Raw genomic sequence first — 20,878 nt, 5'->3', positions numbered from 1 at the left:
ACCTCTAGTGTGTTAATGTTGGCAGAATCAATCAAATGTAGGTAAAATATGCTTGATAATTGAATGCTTATGCTTCGAGAAAAAAACAGCCTACATCACAGCTTTCCATTAATGAGTTTTCATTTATTTAGTTACAAGAAGGGTTGGCAGCTCATTCTCAAAACATCAGCCTCAGATTGCTTCTTACTCAGGATGCTGATCCCCCGAGCACGGAAAAAATACTGTTGCTAAGCTAGCAGGCTAGTTGCCATTTGCTTAACTTTCTGTTCTCGTTGGGCACCAGTGTAGGACGTGTAGGTCTGATGTTTGGTTTCATAGTGTCATCGTACATTATACTCTCATCACTGCAACAGTTTCATTGCAAATCAAACAGACACACTTCCCCTCGACTTCTATGAAGAAATATTCATTTTCCCACTGGGTCCGAAATTTTCTGCACTCACTTGCTATCTCGCTTTTCTTTGATTCTGCCATTTTTGGTCACCTGTGGCAAAATTTTTCTTTGATTAATCTTGTTTCGTGGAGAAGCTGCCTTGTTCAAGACAGTAGCTCTACCTAGTGTTAAAACTAAGAAGTACAATGCAGTTAAGGGCAAGTTTCATGTGCGGGCCATATTCCATTATATTTTTAGAATTTGCTGCGGGCCAATTAAAAATTGACTACGGGCCACAGTTGGCCCGCGGGCCGTAGTTTGGACACCCCTGCTCTAGATACTCTGGTTTCCTCCCACAGTCCAAAGATATGCTGTTCAGATTCACATATAGTGTGTGAGTGATAGAGAGAGTGTGTTCCACTGATGTATGGATGAGTGACCCATTGTAAGTAGTATAAGTCACCTTGGTGAATAAGGTGTGTGGGCTGATAACACTCCATAGAGTTCATTGGAAGTCGCTTTGGAGAAAAACATCTGCTAAATAAATAAATGTAAAATGATTATATCCTCTGGAAAAAGGTGTGGATGTTACCCATGAAATTCCTTTTGACTAATAGAGAGGTCTCCTATAATTTAATTCACAAAGTTTACCCAAATATTTTAAGTGCTTTATCTAAACACTAAAAGACATTGACACCAGGTGCTCTTTTTGTGAAGCCCTAGCCCTAATCCTAATTCTAACCCCTAACCCTAACCCTAACCCTAAATCTAACTCTAACACTAACTCTAACCACCTATTTGGTTATGTTGATACGCACAAAAGTTCTGGTGGGACCTGCTTCTCCTCTCATTTCTCCTTTACTTTTAAACATGTTTTGCTTGGATTTCACAAATGTGACAGAGGTCACGATAGGTACCATATAATTAACCTTGTCTTTTTAAGACAAATATTATATGCATAAGATAAGTGTAAATTTAGTAACCCAAAGCCTTTGCATCTCAAATATTTCCTCTAGAAGTTTCTTTTCATATAACTTGAACTGTTCTGTGGTGCTATGCAATTCATTGACCTACTTATCTCATTTTCTAGAGTATTAGACTCAATAAAGGTTAAAAGTTCTATTTTAATTTATTTCATTTTTGTATTTTTATGCCTTTTTCCAGTTGTCATTGAATGCCAGAGGGTTGAGAGATAATGTGAAGCATAAGGCCTTGTTTTTGTTTACCAAGCACTTAAAAACTGATTTTGTTTTTTTTCAAGAGACACATTCTATTGCTAGTGATGTTAATTTTTGGAAATCACAATGGGGTGGGGCTGTCCCATGGGTCGGAGCACTCTGCGGGGGTTTCTTGCCTAAAAAACAATTTTGAAGGTAGGGTCCTTCACTCTGACTGTGATCTTAATGGCCATTTCATTTGTTTGGTTATCAAATGTTATAGCATTACTGTGATTGTGGTTAACATTTATGGGTTTAATTCTAAAACTAAAAATGACCAATTACTTAATTTGTTGGACGAGAGAATTGTATACTGGCTGTCCAAGTATCCAGAGGCTTATTTGTTAATAAGCTCTCTGGCTCACCACCTGCCAGAGAAACCGTAAGGGGCCGGTGCATTGTGATTTGGGTGGTGGTCGGGGCCGAGTGCCTGGCCGACCCAAACCTCGGGCGCCAACTCTGGTTTTTGGGACTTGGAATGTCACCTCACTGGCGGGGAAGGAGCCTGAGCTGGTGCGGGAGGTTGAGAGATACCGTCCAGATATAGTCGGGCTCACTTCCACTCACAGCTTGGGTTCTGGAACCACTCTTCTCGACCAAGGCTGGACTCTTCACTATTCTGGCGTTGCCCAAGGTGAGAGGTGGCGGGCAGGTGTGGGCTTATTAATAGCCCCCCAGTTTAGCTGCCATGTGTTGGAGTCTACCCCGGTGAATGAGAGGGTCATCTCCCTGTGCCTTCGGGTCAGGGAATGGTCTCTCACTGTCGTTTGTGCTTATGCGCCTAGCGGCAGTGCAGAGTACTCGGCCGTTTTGGAGTCCCTGGGGGGCGTGCTGGAAAGCGCTCCCACTGGGGACTCTGTCGTTCTACTGGGGGACTTTAACGCCCACGTGGGCAGTGACAGTGACACCTGGAGGGACGTGATTGGGAGGAACGGCCTCCCCGATCTGAACCTGAGCGGTGAGTTGTTATTGGATTTCTGTGCTAGTCACGGTTTATCCATAATAAACACCATGTTCATGCATAAGGGTGTCCATCAGTGCACTTGGCACCAGGACACCCTAGGTCGGAGGTCGATGATCGACTTTGTAGTCGTTTCTTCTGATCTTCGACCATATGTCTTGGACACTCGGGTGAAGAGAGGGGCTGAGCTGTCAACTGATCACCACCTGGTGGTGAGTTGGATTTGATGGCGGGGGAAAAAGCTGGACAGACCTGGCAAGCCCAAACGTATAGTGAGGGTCTGTTGGGAACGTTTGGCGGAGGCCCCTGTCAGAGAGGTCTTCAACTCCCACCTCCGACAGAGCTTCAACCATGGCCCGAGGGAGACTGGGGACATTGAGGCTGAATGAACTATGTTCCACACCTCCATTGTCGGGGCGGCCGTCAAGCTGAAGAAGGAGTTCTATCAGGCCTGGCTGGCTCATGGGACCCCTGAAGCAGCTGACGGGTACCGATGGGCCAAACGGAACGCGGCTCTGGCAGTCGCCGCGGCAAAAACTCGGGCTTGGGAGGAGTTCGGTGAGGCCATGGAAGAAGACTTTCGGTCGGGCTCAAAGAGATTCTGGCAAACCGTCCGGCGACTCAGAGGGGGGAAGCGGTGTTCCACAAACACTGTTTACAGTGGAAGTGGTGCGTTGCTGACCTCAGCTGAGGATGTCCTCGGGCGGTGGAAGGAGTACTTTGAGGATCTCCTTAATCCCTCCGATACGCCTTCCGTAGAGGAAGCTGAGGCTGGGGACTTGGAGGGGGACTCGTCCATTACCCTGGCTGAAGTTGCTGAGGTAGTCAAAAAACTCCTCGGTGGCAAGGCTCCGGGGGTGGATGAGATCCGCCCCGAGTTTCTCAAGTCTCTGGATGTTGTGGGGCTGTCTTGGCTGACACGCCTCTGCAGCATCGCGTGGAGTTCGGGAACGGTGCCTCTGGACTGGCAGACCGGGGTGGTGGTCCCTCTTTTTAAGAAAGGGGACCGGAGATTGTGTTCCAACTATAGGGGGATCACACTCCTTAGCCTCCCTGGGAAAGTCTATGCCGGGGTACTGGAGAGGAGAATCCGACCGATAGTCGAACCTCGGATTCAGGAGGAGCAATGCTGTTTTCGCCCTGGCCGTGGAACACTGGACCAGCTCTATACCCTCACTAGGGTGTTGGAGGGTTCATGGGAGTTTGCCCAACCAGTCCATATGTGTTTTGTGGACCTGGAGAAGGCATTCGACCGTGTCCCTCGTGGCATCCTGTAGGAGGTACTTCGGGATTATAGGGTTCAGGGCTCGCTGCTACGAGCTCTTTGTTCCCTGTATGACCAGAGCAGGAGCTTGGTTCGCATTGCCGGCAGTAAGTCAAACCTGTTCCCGGTGCATGTTGGACTCCGCCACGGCTGCCCTTTGTCACCGATTCTGTTCATTATCTTCATGGACAGAATTTCTAGGCGCAGCCAGGGAACGGAGGGTGTCTGTTTTGGTGGCCGCAGGATCTCGTCTCTGCTTTTTGCGGACGATGTGGTCCTGTTGGCTTCATCAAATCAAGACTTGCAGCGTGCACTGGGGAGGTTTGCAGCCGAGTGCGAAGCGGCGGGGATGAGAATCAGCACCTCCAAATCCGAGGCCATGGTTCTCAGTCGGAAAAAGGTGGATTGCCCCCTCCGGGTTAGGGGGGAAGCTGCTCCCTCAAGTGGAGGAGTTTAAGTATCTCGGGGTCTTGTTCACGAGTGAGGGAAAAATGGAGCGGCAGGTTGACGGACGAATCGGTGCGGCGTCCGCAGTAATGCGGTCATTGTACCGGTCTGTTGTGGTGAAGAGGGAGCTGAGCTGTAAGGCGAAGCTCTCAATTTACCGGTCAATCTACGTTCCTACCCTCACCTATGGTCATGAGCTCTGGATCATGACCGAAAGACTGAGATCGCGGATACAAGCGGCAGAAATTAGTTTCCTCTGCGGAGTGGCTGGGCGCACCCTTAGGGATAGGGTGAGGAGCTCAGTCACCCGGGAGGAGCTCGGAGGAGAGCCGCTGCTCCTCCGCATCGAGAGCAGCCAGTTGAGGTGGCTCGGGCATCTGTTCCGGATGCCTCCTGGACGCCTCCCTGGTGAGGTGTTCCGGGCATGTCCCACTGGGAGGAGGCCTCGGGGCAGACCCAGGACACATTGGAGAGACTACGTCTCCCGGCTGGCCTGGGAACGCCTTGGGGTTTCCCCGGGGGAACTGGAGGAGGTGTGCAGGGAGAGGGAAGTCTGGAGGACTCTGCTCGGACTGCTGCCCCCGCGACCCAGCCCTGGATAGCGGAGGAAGATGGATGGATGGAAAAATAATAAGTCACTGGGCAATGATAGGATCACTGTTGAATTTTATAAGCTCTTTCCTGAGTTAATTGTGTCCTTTTTGTTTGAAGTTTATTCAGAGAGCATTGCTAGAACTTGAAACTTAGAACTAGAACTGCTCTTCCCGCTAGTATGACGCAAGGCATAATCTGTTTAATTCCTAAGCCTAAAAAAGACTCGCTCTTTATTGACAACTGGAGACCAGTTAGCTTACTTAATGATTATAAAATTTTTGCCACTGTATTTGCCAGAAGATTTCAACAAGTGTTAGATTCAGTTAGAGGAAAATCAGTCTAGGTTCATTAGTAACTGGCATATTTTCAATAATATAAAATTGGTCCTAGACCTTATTGATTATTCTGATTTTGTTGCAGATGATAGCTTTATATTGTTTTTGGATTTCTACAAGGCTTTTGATACTGTTGAGCACCCCTTTATTTTTTACTGTTTACATAGTTTTGGGTTTGGGAATTACTTTTGTAGCACAATGAAAACCCTCTATACAAATGGTAACAGCTCTGTGAAGTTGAGTCATGGCACCTCCCAAAGGTTCGCTCTCAAAAGAGGTATTAGGCAGGGGTGCCCGGTTTCTGTGTACCTCTTCCTTCTTGTTGCTCAAGTCTTTTGTCATTTTATTAAGTTAAGTAGTTTCCAGGGTATTTCTATTGCAGGAAGAAGTCTTATTATAAGTCAGCTTGCAGATGATACAACTTTATTCTTGAGAGATGTTTTGCAGGTACAACCTGCTGTTAAGTTAATTGAAGTGTTTTCTAAGGCTTCAGGTTTGTGCCTTAACCTTAAAAAATGTGAGCTGCTTGCTTTGAAGGATTGTCCTGTGACATCAATTAGTGGCATCCCTGTTAAAGAAAAGGTAAATTATTTAGGAATTCAGATAACTAAGGATCCACTGGACAGAATCCCTGTAAACTTCAACCCCATGACTGATAAGACAAAGAACAAATTCAATCTTTGGTTACAGAGGAACTTGTCTTTAAAAGAGTGGGTCCTTCTGTCCAAAGCAGAAGGTATTTCCAGGCTCACTTATGTTGCCTCTTCAGTACATTTAGACAGCAAAACTGCTAAAGCAATAGACCAGATGCTCTTCAATTTTTTATGGAAAAACCATGTCCACTATATCCAGAAGTCTGTGGTTGTCAACTCATATAAGAATGGCGGGCTTGATTTCTTGGACTTTACTACCTTGAATATGACTCTTAAAATTAACTGGATGAAGCAGTTTCTGAGAAATGAAGCCTCCATCTGGAATTTCATTCCAAAATTTCTTTTTTGACCATTCTTTCTGATATGCATGCAGAGAAGTTACCCGTTAAATTGTCAGCCTTTCACAAATAGGCGCTGTTGGCATGGAAAATAATTTACAAGCACAATTTTTCTCCACACCGGTATTATATTTGGAACAATGGTCCTGTATAAGGGTAGGAGTATCTTTTTAAGGAGTTGGTTCGACAGAAATATTCTTCTGGTGGGCCAGTGACTGACCTCACGAGGGGTCGTTATGAGTTACACTGAGTTTATGTCATGTTTTGAGTTTCATGTCACACAGGGAGAGTTTGGTCTGGTAATGAAGGCTATTCCTTATGGTTCTGTGACTCTACCTGGAAAGTCTCTTACCCTGCTGTTGTTTCTATAGTGAATCCAGTTGATACTCCATGTGGAAGGATCTGTTTTTCCCAGTCTCTCAGAAATAATAACAGAGCGGTTCAGTCTTTGTTTCAGAATGAAGTTGCCTCCTTACCTTATGTCACTGCTTATTGGAACACCTTTGCTGATAATGTCCCATGGAAGAAAGTTTGGCTGTTGACTCACAAATACTTTTTAACAAACAAGGTTCGAGAAATCTCTTTCAAGATTATACACAAATTCTACCCTGTCAAGCATTTTCTTAGAAGATTCAAGGATGGGATTGATAAGTTGTTCTTTTTGTAACCTGCACCCAGAAACGGTGCCTCACCTCTTTTGGCACTGCCGTTACCAAAAAGCTACAGAGAGATGTCTCAAAATTTATTATTAATAAACTGTGTAAGGATTTTGCTTTGTACTATGAATATGTACTGTTTGGGTTCTTTTGTTTTGATAGACGTACAGAGAAACAAGCATATATCAATTTATTAATCATTTTGGCTAAATATCATATAATACACAGGTCAAAATTTGCTAATAAAAAAACCAATATTTTCTGTTTTCTTAAAGGAAGTTAAGCAGTACATAAACACTATCGAAGAGTGTGATGAGAAGGCCGTTAAGATTGTTAATTATTGTAATATTTTTAAGGTCTTGACGTAATGTCTGCTTATTGGAGTGTTTTTTATTATTATTATTATTCCCCCTGGCTAGGTTGACTGTTCTGAGTTAACGTTCTTCTGTGTGATTTGTTCCAAAAAAAAAATCTCTATATTTCCATCTGCTTCCGTGTTTTTTTTATTGAAGACACTGTCACGCTAGCTCGAGATTGTTTTGCGACAACACGTAAAGTGGAGACACGCGCACGAGCTCGCCGTGTAAAACGCGTAGTACATGGCGTCACATTGTCGTTTGTCGCGCTCATTTTGGCGCCATTCCGGTGTTTCCGGAAGATGTTTTCCGAGGGAACCTTTACACGGTGACACGACCCGGAACTGCAGGGAGTTTATGAAGTGGAGTCCACTGAGTGAAAGGTGTACATAACGAGGTAAAAGACAGTGAATGTACTTATGTATACATACACATAGTGATAGTTTGTGAACCACATTCGAAGTGGCTTCCTCTGTGTGTCTGTTATTTAGTTATTTTTTAAGTCCGTCAGTGCAGGGTCCGGGTCCTTCGGGCTTCACCATGCCGTACCTGGGCTCCGAGGAGACGCTGAAGGAGCTGAAGAGAGCGCTGTCGAACCCAAGCATCCAGGCAGACCGTCTGCGCTACAGGAACGTGGTCCTGCGTGTCATCCGGTCAGTGTGCGGGTGCCTCCAGCGCTCCTCACTCATTACGCAGTGAACAAGTTCCACCACGTTGCTTTGTTTGTCCAGTGAAAACGATTCGCTCCAACTACTGTCTGGCTCTGGCTCCTCGTAGTTCTCAAAACACAAGTTCTCACAACACAAATCAAATGAGACACACACACACAAATCTCTCAAATTCGTGTTTTACAGTGATTTTTTTTTTTCCCTTTCTTTTAGTTCCATGTTTTTCACTTGTCAATTAGAGGCTATTTGCGCACCTGCACTTCCACAGCCGACCACTAGTGGGCAGTAAAAGGCAGCGCGGCACTAGGAGGAGGGTGTTACTGGGACTCAGGGCTGCTGGGAGGAGCCAGTGCAGTACGGACTGCTGGTCTGTGCTGCGGTCGCCAGTCAGTAACAAGACAGGGAACTTCACACGTTTATGGGATGATTCGGTCCACATGTTTTGTAGACACATTTTATAATAGTTACATTTATTGGAGCTTAATCTACCTACAGTTATTTACCCATTTATTCAGCTGGGTAATTTAATGGAGCAATTTAGGGTACGTACCTTTCTCAAGGGTACTACAGCTGGAGCTCAGATTCAAACCCAAAGACAGCAGTAGCTCTATCCATTGTACCACCAGCTGTCCCCTAGTTGTAATCTTCAAGGAGCTCAAGTTTTAGTGTATTTTTTTAAATGTATTATAGATACCTAATAATTAAGACTAAATGTGGACCGTTGAGAGTGGCCAGATGCTGAATAACACTGCACATGTTTTTGTGATGAATCAGTCAATCAAATAGGAGGTTGCATTTTTTTTTTTTCCTTTTCAGTGGTTTCAAAGTAGACTATGAAGTGTTTTTAAAGTAAAAGTTATTAAACATTTACATGTACATTTATTAATTTAACAGATGATTTTCTCTGAGAAAAATACAATGAATGCATTGCATGAACAGAAAGAGGCTTGGATGCTGACGCGTGATTCAAAGCACAGTTGGTTAGTGAACTGCCCACACTGTTCCCTGCTTCATGGATAGTCTCCAGAACAGTGACCCTGCACAGGACAATGGCTTATTGGACATGGAATAAAGTTGTATAGACAATTTCTTAAAATTCATTAGAACTTTATCTGAAACTTTTACAGGCTGTGACATGTGAACAAATCAAGGGATGTCAGTTTTGTTTGATTTTTTTGGATCATGTTGAAATGGTAAATGTGCCTTGGGTTTATGAACAATCAAGCTACAAACAGACTTGCAGCCCAAATTTTATCTTTTTGAATATCCTCTGGAACATGTGCTGTGAAGTGTCTTAAATGAGTGGTGTAATATGTTTATTTAAATAGAATAGTATGTAGTGGAAAACGAGAAGTGTGTGTTTGTGCACTGAATATGGTTAGAACGAGTGTGTATGACCCTTGGGGATGTGGAGGGAGACACGTCAGCCTCTTGTGTGTGACAGGCTCATGACACAGGGCCTGGACGTATCACCCCTCTTCATGGAGATGGTGAAGGCCAGCGCCTCGGTGGACATGGTGCAGAAGAAACTGCTCTACCTCTACATGTGCACCTATGCGCCGCTCAAGCCAGACTTGGCGCTGCTAGCCATCAACACCCTGCGCAAGGACTGCGCCGACTCCAACCCCATGGTGCGAGGCCTGGCTCTGAGGAACATGTGCAACCTGCGGTGAGGTCCACAGGGCTGGCCCTGTCATGCCCTTTCCTGCCCTGTCATGCCCTTGCCTGCCCTTCCCTGCCCTGCATGTCAGCTGATTTCCATTTCTCTCAGGCCCCCAAGTGTGCAGTTGTCTTTAGTCACTGGTAGTGCCTGGAGCCATGGCTTTGCAATTGAAGGACCTAGTTTCAAATCCTTGCTCCCTTCAGAATTACTGAGCAAACCACTTACCCTGAAATGATGCAGTAAAAATTACCCTGCTGTGTAAACCAGCCTTGCATTGTCAGTGACAGTGGAGAAATGCTACAGCTAATAATAATGTGTTTTCCTTAGAATGCAGCATGGAAATATGCTTTCAATATAAGGTAACAGAGCTCCAGTCTCTGTATATTTTGACTAGGCATCAAAACAAGTAATTGAGCAATTGAACTACAGTCATTCGCTGCTTAACGACTGGCCACATGTACGACGGTAGTTCCATAAGATTATAATGGAGCTTAAAAATTCTTACTGACTAGCGACGTCGTAGTTCTCATAGCGCAATGTGTTACATGTTCGTGGTGGTGCTGCTGTAAACAAACTTACTGTGCTGCCAGTCATATAAAAGTATAACACATACAATTATGTATGGTAATTCTTGATAATAATAAATACCTATATTACTTGTTTATGTATTTACTATACTGTATTATTTTACAGTGTACTCTTTCTACTTATAAAAAGTTTATTGTAAAACAGTATGCTGTTTTACGCCAGCAGCAGCATCATAAATAGTGTTTATCGCGTCTTTTGACTGCATCGAGGCTATACCATGTAGGTTTGTATAAGTACACTCTATGATGTTCGCACAATGATGAAATGGCCTAACGATGCATTTCTCAGAACGTATCCCCATCGTTAAGTGACGCATGTCTGTACTTATGTTATTAAATGAGAAGGCTAGAGCAAGAATATGCATAAAGCTCTCATACACAAGAAGCTCAGTTCGTTTTGGGTGGTTTTAGGGTCACCAAGGAAATATGAGCACAGCCACAGAAACCACTGTTCTTTAAGGAGAATCTCCTTTAGGCAATCAAAGTGGCTGCCGGTGTGTATGTGGGGTCTTGACCCGCGCTCAGCACAGCTGGTTGTTGCTGCAGCTCGGCTCAGTGAAAGTAACTTTGGCTTTTATTCATCTGCATATAAACTTTGGCATTGCAGCATGCATCTGCGCTTGTTGAGGGGAGGCAGTGCAGTGACACACTGCCCTCATTTGCTGCACTCCTACTGTCTATCACTGAGCTCACAGCCCTTCCCTCTGTGTCGCAAGCAGGATGCCGGGCATCACAGAGTACATCCAGCAGCCCGTGTTGGCGGGGCTGCGCGACAAGGCCTCCTATGTGCGCAGGGTGGCAGTGCTGGGCTGCGCCAAGATGCAGAACCTGCAGCCGGAAGCTGAGATAGGTGCGTGTCCCTCTTGCTATACCTCTCTCTGCTCCATGTGTCTCTCTCATCAGTCTCCGTCTCCTGTCCCAGTCTTCTCTTTGGCTTACCCAGTAGCACCGAGGTTGGGAGCACGCGGCTTGTGTGCTCGTGGCATGGCGCGGCACACTCGTTAACCCTTCGCTGCCCTTGTTTGGTATCGACCTGTAATGTGTTTGTTTTCTGAAGCAGCTGCCTTTCCAGGATGTACTGCGCAATTAATGTAGTCATCAGAATTATTAATGTTCATTACCAAAGGTTCCCGTCCATTTCGGTGCACGCTTCGTTCTCGTTGTGGCACTTGGAACCTTTCATCTCTCACCTCATTGTACTTGTAAGCATTTGGGACCCTTGTTTTAAATGGTCCTTTTTTAGAATGTGGTGCAGTACTGATGCTTGTGTTTTTGAAAAGGACAGTGGAATCTGTGCTATGGTACCTCTGCTGTAAGACTACTCTGTACTGCTGATTGTCACCCCCAGATGGTGCTGTGGTGAACGAGTTGTACGGGCTGCTGCGGGACCCTGACCCTGTGGTGATGGTCAACTGCCTCCGTGCTCTGGAGGAGATGCTGAAGGCCGAAGGGGGTGTGGTCATCAACAAGCCCATTGCCCACCACCTGCTGAACAGGTAAAGCCCACCAGGCCCTCCACAAGATGCTGCTTTCCTTCTGCACTTGTTTAGTATCTGTTCACTGCACTAGCGCTCCTAGAAAGTCCTCATAATATCCTGCCAAAGCACTGCAGAGATCTTTGGTAAGGCAATGCTGCAGCCTGGACCCAATGGCTCATATAATCTCATATCCAGTGAAGTTGTCATTGTTTAAGAACATAGCTTCTGCATTGTTGTGCTGTTAAATAATGTACTGTTTAAGATGAAAATGTGAAGGTTGCTAGTTCTGGTGTAGAGCTCTTGAAAAATGGCACCACATCAGCTTACCTTGTTAAATGTCAAGCATTATAAATGTGTAATTACACTGGCTTCTTGTATTGCATTGGACTGTTTTCCCCCAGATCTTTATTTGATTCTAGTTGTTTCTTTGTTCATCTGTTTTCTAAAATTTCCATTTGTCGTGTTTGTGTTGTGTTTCCACCTCCTGTTGCTAGTTAGCAGCAAAATTCAGTCAAACAGGAAAGGAGGTTTTTTGTTTCTTTAAACAAACAATTGAAGAACTCAATACAGGAACATTACTACAGAACTGTTTCTGTGAGAGTGTCTGGATCCAAGTCTGTGATCTTGGTAGCGAGTGTTGTGCTTGTTTGTACAATGAATTGGTCAAAAAATAGTAGCTTGTGAAAGGAAAGAATTTATATTTTTAGTCATTTTAAGTGACTTTTAATATCAAGATAGTTGACGTAAGTCTTGCAGCATATTTTGTTTACGAATCATGGCTTTGTGCGAGACTTTCATGGAAGTTAATCTACGTAAACTGAAGCACATCTGTATCGTTAAGCTTTTATTGACTGCGTAGATAAAGGTGAAGTGGCCAGAAGCTGACAAACATTGACACGCTTATGGTATAAATGGGCCACTGTCTGGACCGGTTAGAAGGTTACTACGCATTTGGACTTCTGATTACCTTCTAGCAGATTTAGCTTTAATGTTCTCTGAAGTTACAAGGAATGAGTTGAGTTTCATGATAAATTAAAGAAAAAAAACAGTAGTTTTAGCTGTAGTTCTTACAAAGATTCAAGTATGTGTAAACTAAGGAACGTCTGTATTCTTGAGCTTTAAATGTTAGAATTGTGGTGCTTAGTGGTAGAAGGAACTTTGGATATAGAAACAAATCAAGTTATGAAGGGACTTTGTAACGGAGAGAAACTTAGGCCAAGAGGGTGAATGAGAATAGTGATGTGAAAGTAGCACTCACAGAATGAACTGAGAAGAGAAACTTCACACTGCTCCTCTCCTCAGGCTAAAGGAGCTGGACAGCTGGGGGCAGAGCGATACGCTGACTTTCCTGTTGCGCTACGAGCCACGCGATGAGGCCGAACTCTTTGACATCCTCAACCTGCTCGATGGCCATCTGCAGAGCAGCCACGGTGCCGTGGCGACTGCCACGCTTCGCCTCTTCCTGCGGCTGGCCGCCGCCCACCCAGCAGTGCAAGCTGATGCCCTCAGTCGTGCTCAGGGCCCCCTGCTGGCGATGTGTGCTTCTGCGTCCCGGGAGCTGCGCTTTGCCGCCCTCTGTCACGTGCGGCGCCTCCTACGGAGCGTTGCGACCCAGTACGCTGCCCACTACAAGCGCTTCTTCTGCAGCTACTCGGAGCCCGGCTACATCCGGCTGTGCAAGATGGACATCCTGGTGGAGCTAGTTAACGACGAAAATGTGGCATTGGTGCTCGAGGAGCTGCGTGCCTACTGCACTGATGTGCTCCCTGAGCTGGCCCAAGCGGCCATCTTCGCCATCGGTGAGAGCAGTCTTCTCTGGCAGCTGGGCTGCGCTGCACCCCCTCACCACCTCATTTCTCTCTCGTTTGACCTTTGTCATCTTGTTCACGCTTCAGTTCCTGACTCTTTACTCGCTCACTGGGGATTTTGAACTTTGGCTTTTGGTTTCCCCTACCCCCTCAGCTCATGGTCTTAGCCAGAGATGTGTATGTGAGTGTGTGCGTGTGTGTGCCTCTTTGTTTGCTAGAGACTTTTACTGTGTTACCGAATGATCGCAATGTGACTGATTGGCATCCTGCGGATAGGCTCTGGACCACTGGGGCCCTGTGCTGGAGAAGCAGTTATTGATAATGGATAGAGCACCAGCTGTGGTAAATCTGCATGCTTCGTGTTTTAAGTCATTCCTGCAGCCACTGAGGTAAAAGGATTGATTTTAGAAAGCAGGCTTTTTGCATGTAATTGCAAAATAAGTGCTATTTTACTTCATTGATACAGTATTATGGTTATTGGTTCTCTGCTGTGATAGTCTCTGTGCTGCACAACTTTTTTTCCTTCTGGTATTAGGCATTTTGAGCAAATTTTAGGTGAACTTAGAGTAGCGCTGGATTGACTTTACACTTTTTCCCCTTTTAAAGTGATGCAACAGTTATGCCTGCTGTTGGGATTTTTGCTCTAAGGGCTGTTTGCAGGGACAAATTAGGTAGGAGAATGGGGGATGAATGCACTCTGTGACACCAGTCACCCTTGTCCTCCTGATTGACAGTGGTGGGTGGCACACCTGTTTTCCAGGTGACTGGTGATTAATTGCGTTCAGCGCCACTCAGTCAACCAATATGCAGATTGCCCTCATTTTTTACCACATGGTACAGTTTGGCTCTGCTGTGATAGCCCTGTTTACCTGCTCTTTCAGCATTTACAGGCTGCATTGTTAGCATTCAAGAGAGCAAAGTCCATTTGACATTAAATTAAACTGAGCTAATATTATTTTGACCCTAGTGGTGTAATGGCTGGCTGCAGAAATGGGTTTTTAACCTGCAAGCTATTGGTTCCACAGAGGTTTACCTGAATTGCTCCAGTGAAATGGTTATTTGGAAGAATTAGTAAAATTGAAGTTGCTTCAGATAAAATGGTGATTAAAAAAATAATAATAATGCTTCTTTTGTCTGTCTGCTGTCAGGTCGAATAGGGCAGATGTACAGCGAGCGTTGCCTGGGGATACTCGTCAGTCTGTTGGGCCTGAGGCAGGAGCACATCACTTCCGGTAAGGGCGTCACAGCGAGATGCAGCCGGAAAGAGGAAGAGAAAGAGGAAGACAGAGGCTCCCTGCAGGGAAATTTTGTGTGGCAGCCCTCAGAACAACAGCAACAGAAAGAACACAATCTAATTCTTATTTGTTTACTTATTTATCTTAAAACTTTGAATTCCTCAGTCTTTAGCAGCCTTGGGTCTAGTTATGATCTGGCAAAGAGTTCAGGACAATAAAATCCCGCACCAACAGACTGAGGAACAGCTTCTTTCTCAGAGCTGTGGTCTCCATCACACCCTCCCTGCCCAACCAGAGAAAACTGGTCACAAAAGCCAACTACCACCTTCATTACTCCCCCACATCCACCGCCCACCCCAAGACTGCTAAAGACTGAGGACTTCAAAGTTTCACCCTAATTCCTATTATTTATTTGTGTAGTCGGCCCTCGGTAGGAACTGGGGCGCAGCCCCCTTGTGAATCTGAAAATTTACAAATTTTTTGACCCCCAAACCTCAACTCCCATTACTCCGAAGACATACCTAAGCTATCTTTACTACCCCACCCAACACACAAACCTGAATTCATTCAACTAGAGCATCTGTACTGTATACAATATACAGGTAATTGTCTAGTATGTATGTACTGTACAGGTATACTCTAATACAAGCCTGGCGCAATAAGCGAACAAGTAAGATGTATGTAGGTTGCGTAACCTCAACTACCCCCGACACACTACATGAACACACTCAAACCTAAATGCATTACACCAGATGTGTATCTACATTGTGCAGTATGTACCATACAGTGCTCAGTACTGTAATCACCGATACATGAAATGAGTGCTAGAGAAGTTAAAAACATGATCGCGCAACATCTGGCAATAAAGAGTAACCTACGTATATAATTCATCTTTACACATTACACATTTACACATGAGAATGATGAAATAAACATTAGATTTGAGAGAGAGAAGGGGGACACGTGTACATACTGTACACATCATTGCGTGAAAATGTTTTTTTTTTTTAAAAACAACAAAGTAGAAACCTGGCAATCATTTGACTTAGACCAATTTGCAAATTATCAAACTCGCAAATTTGGAGGGCCAACTGAACACTTAAAATCAGTACTTTCTGCTACTGTTGATCTGAGGTTTGCCACACAAAATTTCATTATGTTGCATACAATAAAGTATGTATATACAATAAAATATCTATTATCACTGGGCAGCAGATAGATGGTCTCATAGTCAGTCAGTGCCTTGATGCCATTCCACATGCTGCAGGGTTGTTTTTGTTGAATTGATCCTCAATGCACTGTTTGCACTTGCGCTTTGCATCCCTGATGCCTCTCTCAATTTTCCCCTGTGTTTCACTGTAGGCTTTTTTGTCACCTGACCTGAAAGCTGCATCCTGCTCCGATGGGCTCTGGGGGGCATAGGATCCCCAAGGGTGGATGAAAGTGGTGTCAGATCTGAAAGTTGTGTGGTGGTCTCTGATGAAACTGTCTCTCCGCAGCTGTGCTTCAGACCTTCCGCGACTTGGTGTGGCTGTGCCCTCAGTGTACGACAGCCGTTTGCCGGGCTGTTGCTAGCTTGGAGGACAGTATCCAGGACAGTGAGGTGGGTCAGTGTATTGTTTTGAAGCCTTCTTTCTGCAGTCTGGTGCGTGACTTCCTGCCATTGGCTGCGCTTGTCCTTTCCATTGTGTTTTTCCCTACATGTGCGCTCCTGCGGTCATTGCATTGTGGCCCCACCCCTTCTCTTTTTCTGCTCAGGGAAAGCAAGCTCTGATATGGCTGCTGGGTGCGCATGGTGATAAGATCAGCAGCGCCCCCTATGTTCTGGAGGACTACATTGACAGCCTCAAGGCAGAGCTCTCCTCCCTGGTGAAGCTGGAACTCCTGACAGCCACAGTGCGCCTTTTCCTGTCCCGCCCAGCAGAGACCCAGGACATGATGGGCCGCCTGCTGCACTACTGCATAGGTAGGGGTCAGCTCTCCATTATGACAGGAAGAGCAAACATCTGCTCTCCTTGTAATGGCGACAGTAGTAACGTTTTCTCCTTACAAGAATCTTCAGAGTCCACTTGAAATGCTGGCGCCGTTGTCTTACGTTTTAATGTAAAGTCTCTCACAGTTTAACTAATAGATGGAGCTCATGTTTGCGGAAAGTCACCCCAGCAGGGCGCTTCCTGTGGTTCAAATCAGTAGTGGTCTGGTCATGCGTCCCTACCATTCACTAAAACATTAGCAGTAAAACATGAGGATATAAGCAGCATAAAGGCTGCACATGGGAGAGACGTTGTGGAGATTTCTAAGTGGCACCGTGGAAGTGGGACACGGTGCGATTTGTTTAAACAAAAATGGCACCTGCTTCCTGGGTGCATTCACCTGCATGTGTGTCTCTCTTTGAATTTGCACTGGCAGAAGAAGAGGGTGACATGTGTGTGCGTGACCGCGCCCTGCTCTACTACAGCCTGCTGCTCTGCGGCGTGGAGGATATACGCCGCATCCTTGGGGGACCCACAACAGATGCCTCCTTGGGTGTGATCGCTGGACACTCCGAGGAGCCTGTCGACAGCTGGGCGCCGCACTTCAACACCTTGGAGCTGTTGTTGGCCCGAGGATGTTGGAATGCAGCCCTGTCCAAGGGGGGCTTCCACAGTGTGGCCTGCAGGGTGGAAGGGTACCCCCTGGGAGGTGGGTTCTGCAGCCGAGCTTGTTAAGCATACCCACCGGTACTCACACCAGTCCACTTCATGCACGACTCTGCATGTCTCCAGTTTACGGCACTTTGCAGCACTGGTGGCCTTGTATGTTTGTGGAACACGCAACACATGCTCACTTTGTGCTGTGCGCCACTATTGAACAAGCAAAGTGTTTGTAGTCGAGAGTGCAGTTATTTTCCCTCTTTGTGGATTGACCAGGTGTGTATTCTTAGAGCCTCTCTTCTTGGTGGTGCTGTGGGTCAGCCTGTGGGTCCAAAAACCCCCCTCATCATGTGTGGAGTTTGCGTGTTCTTTTCGTGTCCCTGCATGGGTTTGCTCCAGAGATGTGTTTTAGGTAGACAGGTGACTTCCGACTGTCCGTAGTGCATGTGCGTGTAGGTGTCAACCACATAGTAGATACAGGTGGTCCCCGATTTATGATGGTTTGACTTGCGATTTTTTTTTTTTTCTTTTTTTCAACTTTACGATGGTGAGCTGGTAATAGACATTCAGTAGAAACTGTGCTTCCTCGAATTTTGATTTTTTTTTCCCCCCAGGCAAGCGATATGCGGAGCGATGCTCTCTCGTGATGCTGGGCAGCGACAGCGATCCGCATCTCCCATTCTGTCACAAAGAGGTCTGTAGTAGGTGTATTAAATGCGTTTTCGACTTACGATATTTTAGAGTTATGATGGGTTTCGGGGAACGTAACCCCATCGTACATTGGGGACCACCTGTAATATTCACTTTTAATTTGTAATTGCTTTTCAGCTTGAGCGATTTCAGGCAAAAAATGTTTTACATACAAGAGGTGTACACATGCTGGCTGGCCGTCTGCCTGCCCCCCCCTCTGTCGCACTCTTTATGGCAGTACACACTATGTGAACTTTTATGGCAGGTTTTATGTAGCAGTGCCTGCCTCTAGTTGTCTCCCAAGGAAACTGGCAGTCCCTCTTCACCTCTCTTCCTTGATACATTTCCGTGACAGCGTGTGTCTGTGCGAGTTGGCATGTGTGTGCCATAGCACTGATGGGCAGAACCAGCACTCACCCTGTGGCCCAGCGCTTGTCCATGCTCACAGGGGGCCGGCATAGGACACACCCCGACTGCTTCTCCAGCCACTCTCCTATTCCCACAGGGCTAGAAAGAGACGGTAACACCCTGCACACTACCCCGAAGGATGGGCCTCATTCGAGCCTGAGCCTGAGCCTGGAACCTGCGTTATCCCCCGAGTCCTTCGAGCGACACTGGCTGGAGCTGGATGTCTCCCACGTGGGGCCTGTCACCTGCCCCTGGCCACACTGTCTCCCGGAGGCCCTGCAGGCTGCCCTGCAGCTTGTACAGATCCAGGTGCTAGCCTTCAGTAGACCTCAAAGCCTGCCCTGGAAGGCGTACCTGTACTCGCACGGCGACGGGACGCTCATTCTGGCCGAAGTGCTACGCGACTCGACCCAGGGCGCCGACCACCTCCAGCTTACCATGAAGCAGGTGCCGAGGGACAAGCATGTCCTACAGGGATTTGTGGCAGTGCTGAAGTCAGCACTGCAGGCACTGAGCAGAGACACCTCATGATGGCCTGTCACACTGACCGTGATGAGAGAAGCACAACGGATTGGCAGTCACTGTCCGAGCCAAGAAACACATACAGCTTCTGGGATCGCTGCTCTGGGCAGCGGGTGTTGGTGTCCATCTTTCTGTCAGTGCTCTCTGTTGGGGGTGTGAAGAACTGCCACTGGCTGGGGCAGAAGGGCTCCACTCGGTGTCCTCACTGCATTAGAAGCAGTGCTGTGGCCTCACTGAATGGTCATCTTTCGAAGGACTGCAACTGTTGTCGTTCCAGTTAATTGCAGAGCACTGTAAACTCTGTGTGTGTGTGTGTGTGTGTGTGTGTGTGTGTGTGTGTGTGTGGACTGCTTATAGCCCTCCAAGTAGGACATGCAGGTGCTGCACAGTTTTAGGAGGATTCATGGGGATTTTTGAAGGCTGACATATGCTCTCACGCATAATGTGCGCTTGACATTCATGATTCGTTAAACATGCTGTTGCTGGCACTGTCCAGCTTCTCCTTTTTGAAAGGGCATACGGAGCAGTCCGTACCCAGCAGCAGGTATGAACAGCCGTGAACGGAAATGTAATTACACACTCACTCCGGACTCTCAGCACTACCAGCCAACGTGATTGCAGTGTGTCTCCTTGTAGCTGTGTGTGTGTATTTTAAACCCAAGTTTTGTATGTGCTACATTACACATTTAAATCTCTAAGGGAACATGTTTCTGTAGTACATTTCTTCCCTGCTTCAAAGCATTGTATGTGTCTGTCCTATGACTTAAGAATAATGATGATCTGTAGGTAGAAGAATGTAGCTGAGCAACAACACTGTAGAACCAGTAATGCAGGTGAGCAAAGCTCATGTCAGCTGTCAACAGAGTGCAGCGAGTGTGCACAGGAATTCTGCTGTCAGTACCAGCCTTTGCTTTCCTTTGCTTATTTGTGTTGTGCGCTGCAAAGTGCCCTAAATTATTATTATTAAAGTGTTTAAGACTGCATTGCAGGCCCCATTTCACAACCTGCTAAATGGGGACAGAACCCAAAGGAGTTGAGAGGAACAGCAAAACAATAATGGCTGGTAATAAAATGTTCCCCTTGCTAAAGTGCTGTTACTCGGTACAACCCCAGTTCCTAAGAAGTGGGGACAGTATGAGAGAGAGAGCTTTTGTTTGTGTTAGCATTTTCCTCACTGTCCTGACTTCTTTGTAGTTGGGTTGTACAGCAGCAGTTTCACTTACATAACAGGTATTTTATTCACTGCCTCTTTCACTCTGCGAAGGTGTACAAACACTGTGCCTCTGCTCTAACAGAGGCGACAGCTGTACACACACACAAAAACAAACTTGTTTCCTCCCCTGAGATGGAAAACTCGAGCCACGGAAGTAACAGGCCTGTTGAGTGCAGGCAAGTGCAGTACTATAATCCACCCGGAGCTCTAGACTGTGCCTCCAGAACCCAGAAGTAGAACAGTTACAGGTTTGAGAAAGGTGTGTGTAGCGCAGTGTGCTTTTACAGCGCTGTGGTGACAAGAAGTGATTTAGGCAATGCTATGGCATTTCCTTCCTTGTGTGTGAAGTAAAGAAAAAAAAAAAAGATGCTGAGGGGAGGGGAAGAGCGCTCTGAGGTGCTCCGAAACGAGTGCAATGTTCTAGTGACACACATGAAGATTAACTGTACATAGTGTACACTGATGGGCTTCTATTATACTGCTGGAGAATGATGGCATGTTGGAAGTTCTATTCAGTGTGCTCTCATGTTGGTGAAGTATTGATCATATGACCTTCGTACGTGATGTGTTCTAATGAAGCACGTATGTAAATAAATGTTCTTCTCTTCCGGTTTAAAGAAACCGATGGTGTGTGCGTGTGTTTGTTACCTCCGTTAGTTACGATTAATCTACCGCTTTTCTAACGCATACGGCTGCGCTAACATGCCATGATGGCACAAAATGAGATTGAGAGGAGACCTTTACGTGTGTTATTAAATACTGTTCAAATGGCAATGGTT

At 46.0% G+C, this 20,878-nt stretch overlaps 1 protein-coding gene across 4 annotated transcripts; it reads left to right on the top strand.

The window, feature by feature from the left end:
- The first annotated feature begins 7,511 nt into the window (after nucleotides 1-7,511).
- Nucleotides 7,512-20,704, top strand: ap4b1 (adaptor related protein complex 4 subunit beta 1). Of its 4 annotated transcripts, none has more exons than XM_029249317.1 (11): nucleotides 7,512-7,591; nucleotides 7,711-7,847; nucleotides 9,307-9,531; nucleotides 10,832-10,962; nucleotides 11,461-11,608; nucleotides 12,893-13,389; nucleotides 14,547-14,630; nucleotides 16,133-16,236; nucleotides 16,392-16,599; nucleotides 17,043-17,315; nucleotides 18,462-20,704. In XM_029249317.1, exons 2-11 carry the CDS (start codon nucleotides 7,735-7,737, stop codon nucleotides 18,893-18,895), a joined length of 2,217 nt encoding a protein of 738 aa, XP_029105150.1. In that variant the 5' UTR covers nucleotides 7,512-7,591; nucleotides 7,711-7,734; the 3' UTR covers nucleotides 18,896-20,704. The 4 variants fall into 4 exon arrangements, with proteins under 4 accessions (XP_029105150.1, XP_029105149.1, XP_029105148.1 ...); XM_029249316.1 differs by having other exon boundaries at nucleotides 7,706-7,847; XM_029249315.1 differs by having other exon boundaries at nucleotides 7,698-7,847.
- The last annotated feature ends 174 nt before the right edge of the window (nucleotides 20,705-20,878 follow it).

Source organism: Scleropages formosus, chromosome 25, assembly GCF_900964775.1.
Source record: "Scleropages formosus chromosome 25, fSclFor1.1, whole genome shotgun sequence".
Taxonomy (NCBI): domain Eukaryota; kingdom Metazoa; phylum Chordata; class Actinopteri; order Osteoglossiformes; family Osteoglossidae; genus Scleropages; species Scleropages formosus.
This window is presented reverse-complemented; position numbering and strand designations above follow the sequence as displayed.